General features: G+C 36.3%; 1 protein-coding gene across 2 annotated transcripts in view; it reads left to right on the plus strand.

The window, feature by feature from the left end:
- The window catches only part of TBC1D23 (TBC1 domain family member 23), a 69,175-nt gene extending 59,893 nt beyond the window's left edge, over window positions 1–9,282 (plus strand). The window contains exons 16-19 of one of the 2 annotated variants that reach the window (XM_036242731.1): window positions 3,006–3,094; window positions 4,980–5,115; window positions 6,640–6,834; window positions 7,678–9,264. In XM_036242731.1, the coding sequence (XP_036098624.1) occupies window positions 3,006–3,094; window positions 4,980–5,115; window positions 6,640–6,834; window positions 7,678–7,759 (502 nt within the window). In that variant the 3' untranslated portion in view covers window positions 7,760–9,264. Of the gene's footprint in view, window positions 1–3,005; window positions 3,095–4,979; window positions 5,116–6,639; window positions 6,835–7,677 lie in introns of both variants that reach the window. The other variant, XM_036242732.1, reaches the window with a different exon arrangement.
- Window positions 9,283–13,085: the final 3,803 nt, after the last annotated feature.

The following is a 13,085-nucleotide window of genomic DNA, read 5'->3' on the forward strand; positions in this document are numbered from 1 at the left end:
TACAGCCAAGGGCACATACCTCAGTTGTGGTTCAATCCCCCCGCCCTGGTGAGGGTTGTGCGGGAGGCAACCAATCGATGTGTCTCTCTCACATTGATGTCTCTCTCTGTCTCTCTCTCTTCTACTATATCTGAAGAGAAATGGAAAAATATCCTAGGGTGAGAATTAAAAAAAAACAAAAAACTACCCATTGAATTTCATTACTTTTTAGCCAGTTGTTTAAGAACCATCTCAGTAATCTTTAGCAATCTTGTTTACAAAAACTCTATACTATAATAAATCTAGATTGATAATGAACAGCTGTTTATCTTTTATTTATTTATTTTTTTTTATCCTCACCCGAGGATATTTTTCCATTTTTTGTACAGATAGAGTGGGAGGGAGAGAGAGGAAGGGAGAGAGAGAGAGAGAAACATCGACGTGAAGGGACACATCGAGTGGCTGCCAACCACACGACCAACCAGGGCCGGGGACAAACTGCAACCGAAGTACATGCCCTTAGCGGGAACCGAACCCGGGTCTCTCCGGACCGCAGGCCGACGCTCTAACCGCTGAGCCAAACTGGCCAGGGCTATCTTTTATTTTTTAATTTGTCTTTTCACACTTGGTTTCTGGTTCAACCATTCACTGTAAACATTATCTTTTATTATTTTCTATGTTATAGCAAGCAGTTTAATTATGCTTTTAACATCAGGAGAGAAGTAGTACTTTTTTTTCAATCCTCACCCGAAGATATTTTTTCTGCTTATGTCTATATCTATGTATATAGATATATATACACATTTTTTAAATCTTTTTTTTCTTTTTTTCATACGTGCCCCTAGCGGAAACTGAACCCAGGACTCTCTGGTCCGCAGGCCAATGCTCCAACCGCTGAGCCAAACCGGCCAGGGCAGATGTATATGCACATTTTTTATAAATATATATATATATTTCTAGAGATAGTGAAATGGGGGTGTGGAGAGAGAGAGACATATTGATCAGTTGCCTCCCCCATGAGCCCCTACCAGAGCTTGGTATTGAACCTGCAACTCAGGTACATGCCCTTGACTGGGAATTGAACCTAAGAGCCTTTAGTACACTGGCCGACACTCTAACCACTGGGCAACACTAGTCAGGTGAGAAGCAATAATTTAAATCTCTCATAATTTTATAATGTAGATAGCACTAAAGTATTTTTATATAAAGCTATATTGTCTTTGTCTTTGCCTTTTGTAAGAAAACTGAATCTGAGTTTCATAGGTTTTTTTTTTTTTTTTTTTTTTTGTACATATAGAGTGGGAGGGGGAGAGAGAGAGAGAGAGAGAAACATCGACGTGAAAGGGACACATCGAGTGGCTGCCACCCGCACGACCGACCAGGGCCGGGGACAAACTGCAACCGAAGTACGTGCCCTTAGCGGGAACCGAACCCGGGTCTCTTCGGACCGCAGGCCGATGCTCTAACCGCTGAGCCAAACCGGCCAGGGCAGTTTCATAGGTTTTAAAATTGTTTTCTAATGAGCATAGTTGAATAATTTTCAGAATAATTTTACATTAGCTATATTTTAATGTAAAATCAAAATTATTTTATGATTTTAACTTTATCAAAATTTAAGCTATGTATTGATTAACCTAATTTGTAATTTCCAAAGAGTGTCTGGTTATGCACTCAACTCGCATTGATTTTCAGTTGAGGAATATTGTTTTGGGAGAAGTAAAGATTTAAGTCTCTTTCAACAAAATTGGTTTGTGATAAGATTTTTATTGAAGAAACATATTAGGAAATTATTTAAAATACATATTTGATCTCCATCTTCTAGAAAAATTGAATTCTAAGACTAAGTAAAGACATGGAACTTGATTTTTTTTCCATTTTGGACTCTCTTGATACATGCCAAAGGAAAAAAATAAGCCACAGTTTTTCTTCATCCTTTATCCTACAAATACTACAATGCTTATTTCCCAGAAACACTTAGTATTTTGTTGAAATACTTTAATGTTACTTCTTGGTTCATTTGAGATTACTTGCAGAGTAATGAGATTAAGTTTTCATATTAAAAAGAGAGGTCACACTTCCTGCAGAACTAACCAACTTTGAGTTTACATTGTTGTTTAGGCTTTTTTCACTTGAAGAAGAAAGACAGGTTCATTTTCATGGCTTACTTACATTTATGTATAATCATAGGTTATACATACATGATTCTACCTATGTAGAATCATAAGTTCTATTAAAACAAAAGTAACAATAATAAAAAATAGGAGGAAAAACTTTAATACATTTGTACACCCATATGTGAACCTTAAGCACTCCTAGAATTTGAATATTTGGTTCCATAATCCATATTGTCAACACATGTATGTAGCACTTGATATATGCCAGGCATTGTTCTGAGAGCTTTACAAAATATTAACTGATTTAATTCTTACAATAACCACGAAGAGTAGATATTATTATCATTTTACAGATGAGAAAACAGAATCACAGAGAGGTTTAGTAACTTCTCTAAGGCCACACAGATCTAAGCATTGTTTGTTTGTTTAATCCTCACCTGAGGACATGCTTTGAGAGGAAGAGAAAGAGAGAGAGGGAGAGAGAGAAACATTAATGTGAGAGGGAACATCAATTGGTTCCCTTCCATATGTGTCCCAACCAGGGATCAAACCTGAAACCCAGGTATGTGGCCTGACCAGGAATTGAGCCAGCTACCTTTCAGTGCACAGGATGATGTCCAACCAACTGACCCACTCTGGCCAGGCTAAGCCTTACTTTTAATATGAATATTAAAATTGTCTTAGTTTTAATTTTCATAGATTTGAAAGCATTCAGCCACCAAGTCCTTGTGCCACTTTTGCTAACATATTTCCTTATCTTGTTTTAATTTCCTTAACATAACTATCCTAAAACTGGGTTATGTGGGTGGACAAAGAACGTTTACATTTGTTTGACTATTCAAATGATATTTGGTGAAAATCTTTTATAACTTCTTAAGTGATAATTTCCCCCCTAAAATTCTTTGAATATAGGCATGTGAGCAGCAGTGACAGAGTGGGCAAACCTTACCGTGGTGTGAAGCCTGTGTTCAGCATTGGGGATGAAGAAGAATATGACACCGGTATAGTAATACACTTATTTATAGACTTTTTTCCTCAGACACCAGGGTGATTATAGAAATTATTCTGAGACTAGCAAACAACTTAAAAAAAGATGCAGTGAGATTCTGTAGAGGAGATTGGAGACTGTTTTTTCTTTTTTCTTTTTTTTCTCTTTTATCCTCAACCGAGGACACTTTTTTTTTTTCATTTTTATCTTCAGATAGAGCAGGAGGGAGAGAGGGAGGAAGAGAGAAAGAGAAACATCAGTGTGAGAGACACATCAACTGGGTGCCATCCACACAACCCCAACTGGGGCCAGGGACAAACTGCAACCTAGGTACATGCCCCCTTAGCAGGAACCGAACCTGGGACTCTCTGGTCCATGGGATGATGCTCTAACCGCTGAGCCAGACCAGCCAGGGCAAGACTGCTTTTTCTATTAAGAGTTTGGTTTTAGACATCTTAAGTTGTGCCTATTAGAAATCTAAGCCAAAATGTTGAGTAGCCAGTTGATTTTAGGAGTTTTTAACTGAGGAGAAAAGTCTAAACTAGTCATAATCTGGGAATCATCAGTGTACAAATAGTATTTAAATCCATGGGATTGTTTTTAAATCCCCTTGATCCACCCACCTAGGAGATTGAGAGTTGTGGGACTAAAATTCTGGGAGTTCCAAAACAGAGACTCTAAAAAGCCTTTTGAAACTAGAGGCATTATCTTAAAGTGCCACAAGATGGGGATATTGTGTCAGGGAAATTTGTCATCCTGTGTGTGCTTGGTTGGCTTTTTAAAAATATTTTAAGAAATAATGTATTGCTTTGGGGCAAGATACCTGAGGGCTTCACTTTTTAAAAATATGTTTTCATTGTTTTTTGAGAGAGAAGGAAGGAAGAGGGAGAGATAGAAACATCGATTGGCTGCCTCCTGCACGCCCCCTACTGAGGATCAAGCCTGCAACCTGGGCAATGTGCCCTGACCAGTAATTGAACCAGTGACTTCTCAGTGCATGAGAGGACTCTCAGTCCACTGAGCTACACTGGCCAGGCTTCACTTTTTTATTTAAGCTAGAAGTGTATAGCTAAATGAGATTTCCTTTTTGCCTTATGTCTCTTTATATTTTGAAACAAAGGAAAGGGAAGAGCATTTATAATTATTAATTCTAGGGACTGTAATTTTCCTTAAATGAGGAGAACAAAATAGTTAGAATGTTTTATATTTCTCTTATGAAAAAAATAGATTTTTACTTACCTGTCCTAGGATAGATTTGTTGTTGTTATTGTTCTTAAAATCAGGAACCAGCAAGAGAAAAAGAACTCTGCTATATTTGCCCTCGAGGTAGGTGCTTATTGTTGGACAATTCAGCCATCTTCATACATATTAATCAGAGTTCATAGTTAGGTTATCTAAATCAAAAAGTTTCAATTTCTCAGATAGTTCAGTCTTTTAAAAGTGTATTCTCTTGCCCAGCCGGTGTGGCTCAGTGGTTGAGCATTGACCCACTCACCAAGAGGTCGCCAGTTCGATTCCCGGTCAGGGCACATGCCCAGATTGTGGGCCCAGTCACCAGTGGGGGGCATGCAGGAGGCAGCCAGTCGATGTTCTCTCTCATTGATGTTTCTGTCTCTCTCTCCTTCCCTCTCTCTCTAAAAATCAGTAAAGAAAAACAATATTTTTTTAAAAAGTGTATTCTCAGTATTTTCACCTCTTTCTTACCATATAGAGTGATTTTTCATAACAAAGTATTAGTGTCCGTGGCATAAGGAAATTAGTAGCAGGATTAGAATTGATTGGGGTTTTTTCCAACCCATATGTTCAGAGTACTAATGAAATTGTTTTTCAGGCTTTAAAGAAATGTATCATTTTTAAAGTTGGTAATGCCTACTTTTAACACTTTAAATTCTTTGTAGATGAAATTGACAGTTCTTCCATGTCAGATGATGACAGAAAAGAGATTGTAAACATTCAAACTTGGATAAACAAGCCAGACATCAAGCATCATTTTCCTTGTAAAGAAGTGAAAGAAAGTGGACACATGTTTCCTAGGTACTTTTAAAAATGTCTTCTTCCAAACTAAAATGGAATTTAGGGAAGTTAATGATATTAAACTGAACTACAGAGGAAATTTTATTTATCCAAATACAATAAGCTATAATTTCTCTCTGTTAATATGTATTATATGTCTTGATTTTTAGAAATATTTTTATGTAATTTTTTTATTTTGAAAAATTTAAACAAGAAATGTTGGAGAAACAGTACATTAAACACCTTTATAGGCCTCTCTTAGATTCACTAGTTTTTAAGTTCTTTCACACTAATCCCATCCCTATTTATGTGTGTGTGTATATATATACACACACGTACATATGAACTTCTCTTTTGTCATTGCTATTTAGAAGCAGCTTACAGATATGACACTTTACCCCTAAATTCTTAAACAGAAATATCCCCAAAATACCAAACAATTCCAACAGCATTACCACCTTTCAAAACCTTAAAAATTAACATGATTTGACATACAGATCATATCCTTAAAGTTTGTCAGAGTGCCCCAAAGTATCTTTTATAGTCTTTGTACTTCCTGATCCAGAATCCAGTCAGGGTTCACACACTGTATTTGCCTGTTAATCTATTTAGTCTCGCCCAAAGTAGAAAGTACTACACCCCACACCACTGCTTGCCCCTTTTCTTCATGATGAATGAATCCTTTGAAACTAGGCCTATTGTTCTGCCAAATGTCCCAGATTCTGGGCTTGTCTGATTTTTTTTCTTACCGTATTACCTAAAAGTGTATAAGTATTATCATTATATTAGAAGTGAGCTGAGACATAAGTGGGGGGTGGGGGATTAATAATTCTGTGCCCATTTTGTCTTTAGGATGCAGTTACAGAGTATTATAAAATATGTAAGACAGCCTAACTACTGCTTAGTGGTCTTTAATATTAGGCATATGCTATGGTATGTTGAATGAAAATACTTTATGAATATAGACAATCCTGTTATAAGTATGAAAGGTAGTGTATTTTATATGCTATATAAAATAGATTCTAAAAATTTGTTATTTAAATCTATTATTTTAATTGTACTTTTTATAAAATGTTATACCTTTCCTCTTAAATAAAGGATTATCTGTTAGTAAAATATAAGGAAATATGAAAAGCTTTTATTAGGTAGTATATTTTTTTTATATTGAACCTTTCTATTTATTTAAAATTTTTTTTTTTCTTTATTGATTTTAGAGAGAGGAAGTGAGAGGGAGAGAGAGATAGAAACATCGATGAGAGAGAACATCGACTGGCCGCCTCCTGCATGCTCCCCACTGGGAATCGGGCCCACAACCCGGGCATGTGCCCTGACCAGGAATCAAACCAGCAACCTCTTGGTGCATGGGTCGATGCTCAACAACTGAGCCACACTGGCCGGACTGAACCTTTCTATTTTTAACTCAAAAGTAGTTTTATCTGGAGTTGAACGTTTTTTATAATTGGAGCTGTTGAAGTAAACAGGTATTTTAAATGGCATTTTAAAAACATTCTTTTTGTTTTGTAATGCTTTTTTTTCTCTCTCAAGTCATCTGTTGGTTACTGCAACACATATGTACTGTTTAAGGGAGATTCTTTCACGGAAAGGATTGGCTTATATACAGTCTCGACAAGCACTAAATTCTGTGGTTAAAATTACATCTAAAAAGAAACATCCTGACCTAATTACCTTCAAGTATGGAAACAGCAGTGCTTCAGGGATAGAAATCTTGGCAATTGAAAGGTAAGACTTTCTTAGGATGATAATGTCTGAATTATTGAATTAGTTCATTATTAAACATGGTTTGTTTCTGTTTGGGGAAGAAGTGGTAGAATAGGATACTTGAACCACTTTTATTAATATTCTTTGCTATTTTTTTTTTCTTTGCTATCTTTTTTGTCCAAATCCTTAGTCATCTATGGTTTAGCACATTTTAGTAAGTGCCATAGATGATTAAATAAACTTTTGACAACAGCCTTTAAGGATAACCTATATTAGTGCTGCACTAAATGTTGGTTTGTAATCAAAGAAGAAGCTTGTCTCAGAATGTAAGGCATTGTTTTTATTTTCTTTCATCAGATTCTTGTTTTAAATAAGTGTCAGTGAACTAAGCAGTGTGCTGAAGGGTGTAGTTAATTTATAATCTGGTACAAGCTCTTCCCTGCCTCATTGTGGACCAGTGACAAAACAGTGCATGGACTGACACAAGGGCCATATACCACACTGATCTTGAAACTAAACCATATTTAATTATATAAATAAAAATATGAAGCAAGAGGGATTGAATGACTTGCATATCTTCACACCTACCTTGTGATAAAACCAAATATAGCTCTTTTAACTCCTGATCTGCAGTTCATTCCACCTTGCTGTACACTGTATGAAAAATCACCTTGCTTTTGCATTTAGATTTTCTTTCTTTCCAAATATGTTTTTGAGTATATGTTAATATAAGTTATGAGGAGTACATAGGAGGGCATTCCTGCTGGCTTTGTAGGTCAGGGAAAACTTCCCATTGGAAGTGACATCTACACTGAGTTCTGAAGAGAAAGCACTTTATTAATATGTATATATTTTCCCCCATAGGTATTTGATTCCAAATGCAGGAGATGCTACCAAAGCCATAAAACAACAGATCATGAAAGTGTTAGATGCTTTGGAAAGTTAAAGAAAATCATTTCAAAAGAAATTAAGGCAACCAAGAGAAATATGGACATTTTCTTGACTGAATACTAACTGGAGACCTTTCATTTGCTCATGGGGATGCTTGAATAGCAGGTCTAAAAAGTTTATATTATTATTAATCTCTGGACAGTTCATTTTTAAATTTTCTTTAGAATTTTTGGTTTTGTAAAATGATTAATTCTAAAAGTCAGTTATTAAAAGGACTTTGAAGTAACTGACCCTGTGCCCTTATGAACTAAGGCAGCAGAATGCAGTTCTGTTTTGAAGAGCTGTTTTATGGGAACATGCATCACTTTCAGATTTAAAAACAACTATACACATATATATTTGCAATGTCTTCACTGAAAACTAGAGATAGAATTAGTTGAAGAAACCCCTTTAATTACTACATTTGGTTTTACCCACCAAGCAATATCAGAAACTAAAAAATATTACATAGCTTGCTGTTTTTGTTTTAAAAAGAGTGAATTCTTTTTAATGAAATGGATAAAGAGTCCAGCCAACTCAGAAATTCAGTGCAGCTGGTGAAATGTTGAAACACCAGTTTCCAAACATCTTTGCACCATTAAGTAATAATTTGAATATGAAGTGCTTCAGATACTAAACTTCATCCAGATGGTTTCTATGGAACAGTTAAAAGGAATATAATACATAGGTAGGCATGTTAGGATTATAGTTAACATTTTGAGGACAATTATATCTCATTGGTCTTTATCACAAATGGATTTAGGATATTTAAGACAGGTGTTAAGCACACACTGATTATCCTCAGTGAGATGATGGTCTGTGACCACAAGTATCCACTTAAATAAAGCCCAATAACCAGAGAACTGTATAAGCTATAGTTGTTTTTATCATCACTTTCTGAAATTTTTCTTCTTTGGTTTTTGTCTTATCTTACTAAAATTCCAGTGATTTGAAAGTTTTTATTCTCTTAATATGACAAAACTGTAAAGTAATCTGCTTTATTTTACAGCTTCCTCAACTTAATGACACATTAGGTAAGAGAAATCCAAGAACACATTTGAGGACATGGAATAACTTCTTGTAAAACCTATTTGGGAAGTAGCAAATCCTTATAATCTGTCATGTCCTAAAGTGTAATAGATTATCTCTAAGGGGTTGATAGGAGAAATGTTTAGACGTTTCCTATTTGCAGACAGTTATTTTAAATTACTTAATGGAAATCAAGTGAATAAAAGGCAGCATAAGTCATGATATTTTATTCTAATATTTAAATAAAAACATTTTACTTGAGTGGTTGAAGACATTTGCATGAAATTACTCCTGGTGCAATAATTGATATTTATAACTCTCCCTATAACTGTTATATTGCATTTTTTTCCCCTTTTTTGCCCCCTCCCCCCAATGTCTTGGAGTCTCATTTTTTGCCTATTTCAGTTATGGGACTTTTTACATAATATTAATGTAAAAATGTTTGTGTTAATGTTTATAAATTACAGTTGTAAATAAACCAGTACAGTTTGCTCAAAACTTTGTTCTTAATGACAGCGTCTCTCTCTCTTTTTCTCCCTTCCCCTCATTTGTGAATCTCCATAGACACCAGAAAAAAAATTAGAAAATTGAGGGCTTTCCTTTCAGTGGAATTTAAATGTTCATATTTCAGGTTTGAAAGTATAGATTCCCATTTCTGTTCATCTAGATGGGTTGGGAGAAGAGGTAATTTAATACTAATGACATTAAATTCAAATGCAATAAATTAAACTTCTTAACTTCTCTGAACTTCAGTTTGTTATCACCAGTTATTAGTTATGAATATTAAGTGAAAATACATTTCATTGATTGTACTAGGCACTTATGTAGCTCTTTCTCCCTTCACTGGCTCACTAACCTCAGAACTAGAATTCACTCTGGTATATTCACCTCTCAGGGACCCGCAGGATTACAGAGGCTGCAACATTCTGAAGTTGGTTTTATATTCTGTATTTTCAATTTGAGAAAACCAAGGTTCAAAGAAATTGAGTGAGTGAAAAGGGATAATATCCACTCTTCTTAACCCACTTCCTGGGAATCACTATTGCTTATTAAGGAATAAAATGAATTCTATATGTAGATATGATGCCACTTGTCCACAATAAAATATGTTTTCTAGTAGAGATGATAAATTTTTTGCCCAAAACAGTACATCCATTTTTGCCAGTGGTACATTTCACACAGGACCTTTAATTCTTTAGCATGATATTCTGACATACTAAAATAACCAGCCATAGATTGGCAGTTTTTGTTTTGTTTTTTATCCTCACCCGAGGACATTTTTCCATTTTTTGTTCAGATAGAGTGGGAGGGAGGGAGGGAGGGAGGGAGAGAGAGAGAGAGAGAGAGAGAGAGAGAGAGAGAAACATCGACGTGAAAGGGACACATCGAGTGGCTGCCACCCACACAACCAATCAGGGCCGGGGACAAACTGCAGCCGAGGTACGCGCCCTTAGCAGGAACCGAACCCGGGTCTCTCTGGACCGCAGGCCAACACTCTAACCCTGAGCCAAACCGGCCAGGGCTGTCCTCTCCCTCTTTTTCTCTGTCTCTCTAGAACTAACCTATGGTGAGGGCCCTATGCTTGTGACCTTAACCCTAATTGTCTTCTAAAAGCCCCATCTCCAAATTACCACCATATTGGTGGTTATGGTTTCAACATACAAATTTTAGGGGGGACACAAACATTGTCCATAACAATGTTTTTATCATGCAGGGTCTTGGATTTTGTCAGACTTTTTCTTTTTTTTTCATCTACTGAGATGGTCACATAGTTTTTCTTCTTTATCAATTTGGTTACATTGATTGGTTTTCTTATGTTAAACCAACCTTTTCTATTCCTGGGATAACTCCTAGTTTGTCATAGTATAAAATCCTTTTTGTGTGTTGCTGGGATCTTACTAGTTTTTTATTAGGGATTTTTTTGTATTTGTGTTCATAAGGGTTACTGATTTGTAGTTTTCTTGTGATGTCTTTGGCTTTGATGAAGATTAACTCAAAACGGATCATATAGCTAACTGTAAAATTTAAACCTATTAAACTAATAGATAAAAGTGGGGGAATTTTCATGACCTTGGATTAGACCAAGCATTATTAGATATTGCACAAAAAGTATAATCCATTGAATTTTAAAAATAAATTTGACTGTCAAAATTAAAACATTTTGCTCTGCAAATGACTGTCAATAGAATGGAACAAGCTATGTATTGGGAAAAAATTCTTGTAAAACTAATCCAACAAAGGACTTGTGTTGAGAATATATCAAGACTTCAAAACTCAACAATAAGAAAACAGCCCAATTAAAAAATGGGCAGAAGATTTGAACAAGAAGTTCAAGATACATACAGAGATGGCATTATATGTTTATAAAAAGATACTCAACATTATTAGCTGTTGGGGAAATGCAAGTCAAAGCCACATTGCCACTGCACACCTAATTAAGAGTAGCTGAACTTGAAAACAAAAGCTGACAATACCAAATGCTGGTGAGAATGTAGAACAACTAGAACATTTATACATTGCTCGTGGGAATGCAAAATGGTACAGCCACTCCAGACAAGTTTGGCAGTTTCTAATAAAGTTAAACATACATTTACCATATAACCCAGGAATCCCACTCATAGGTATTTACTGTAGAGAAATGAAAACTTAACGTTCGCACAAAAACCTGGACAAGAATGTTTTATTTTATAGCAGCTTTATAAATGCCCAAAGCTTGGAACAACCCAAATGTCCTTCAGTAGGTTAATGGATAAACAGATATGTACATCCATCCAATGTAATAATGCTTAGCGATAAAAAGGAATAACTTGTTAATCTATAACATGGGTGAATCTCAAAGGCAAAATGCCATATGAAAGAAGCACTCTCAAAATACATACTATATGATTACATTTATATTACCTTCTGGAAAAGGAAAAATTATAAAGAACAGAACTGATCAGTGGTTACCTGGGGTGAGGGAAAGGAGCAGAACAAGTGAATTTATAGGGCACTGGAACTGTTCTATATCCTGACTATTTTAGCTACATCAAAAAGGCCAGGAAATGGCCCTGGCTGGTTTTGCTCAGTGGTTAGAGCGTGGGCCCGGGGACCAATGAGTTGCAGGTTCAGTTCTGGTCAAGGGCACTACCTTGGTTGTGATTTGATTGTGATTTGTCCCTGGCCCTGTTTGGGGTCCTGTGGGAGGCAGCCACTGGACGTGTCCCTTTCATGTAGATGTTTCTCTCTCTCTCCTTCCCACTCTATCTGAACAAAAATGGAAAAATGTCCTCGGGTGAGGATAAAAAAAAAAATTAAAAAGGCCAGGAAATAAATATTCTAAAAATTATTAGCTCATAAGTTAATTCAATAGATTTTTTTTTCTTTTCTTTTAAATATGTTTTTTATTGATTTCAGAGAGAGGAAAGGAGGGTGGGGGAAGGGAGAGAAACATCACAGAGAAACACTGATTGACTGCTTCCTGCACTCCCCCTCCTGGGGATGGGGCCTGAAACCCAAGCATGTGCCCTGACTGGGAATTAAACTTGTGACTTCCTGGTGCATGGGACAACACTCAGCCAACTGAGCCACACTGGCTAGACGATTCTGTTTTCAAAATACGACATTTATTTGTGTTTTCTTAGAATTTTCATGTTCCTTTCAACTAATGTGAGAGAGAGCAAAACATCCATTGGCTGCCTCCTGCACACCCCATACCAGGGATCAAAGCTGCAACCCAGACATGTGCCCTGACTGGGAATCGAACCCACAACCTTTCAGTGCTCCAGATGACACCTAACCAACTGAGCCACACAGCCATGGCTCCTCCTCCTAGAGTTAATAATTAACTTTTTTCATATTTGCTTTATCTCAATCTAAGCACATCTTTTCTTTCTGCTGACCATTCTCCAGTCAGACATCTGACACTTCACCCCTAAATATTTAATGTTGTCTGGAATATGTACAATACCATTATCACACAAATTCGTTAAAGCATCAAATACCCAGTTCATATTTAAATGTCTCTAATTGTCCTAAAATGGTTTTAGTTTTTTAAAAACTAGGATCCATTTCAATATAATGTAAAACAGGGCACTGAAAAGAAGAGCAACTTTTTGTTTTATTTATTTTTTTATCCTCACCCGAGGACATTTTTCCATTTTTTGTTCAGGTAGAGTGGGAGGGAGAGAGAGGAACAGAGAGAGAGAGAGAAACATCGATGTGAAGGGACACACCGAGTGGCTGCCACCCGCACGACCAACCAGGGCCGGGGACAAACTGCAACCGAGGTACGCGCCCTTAGCGGGAACCGAACCAGGGTCTCTCAGGACCGC

Source organism: Molossus molossus, unplaced genomic scaffold (assembly GCF_014108415.1).
Source record: "Molossus molossus isolate mMolMol1 unplaced genomic scaffold, mMolMol1.p scaffold_m16_p_5, whole genome shotgun sequence".
NCBI classification, from domain to species: Eukaryota; Metazoa; Chordata; class Mammalia; order Chiroptera; family Molossidae; genus Molossus; species Molossus molossus.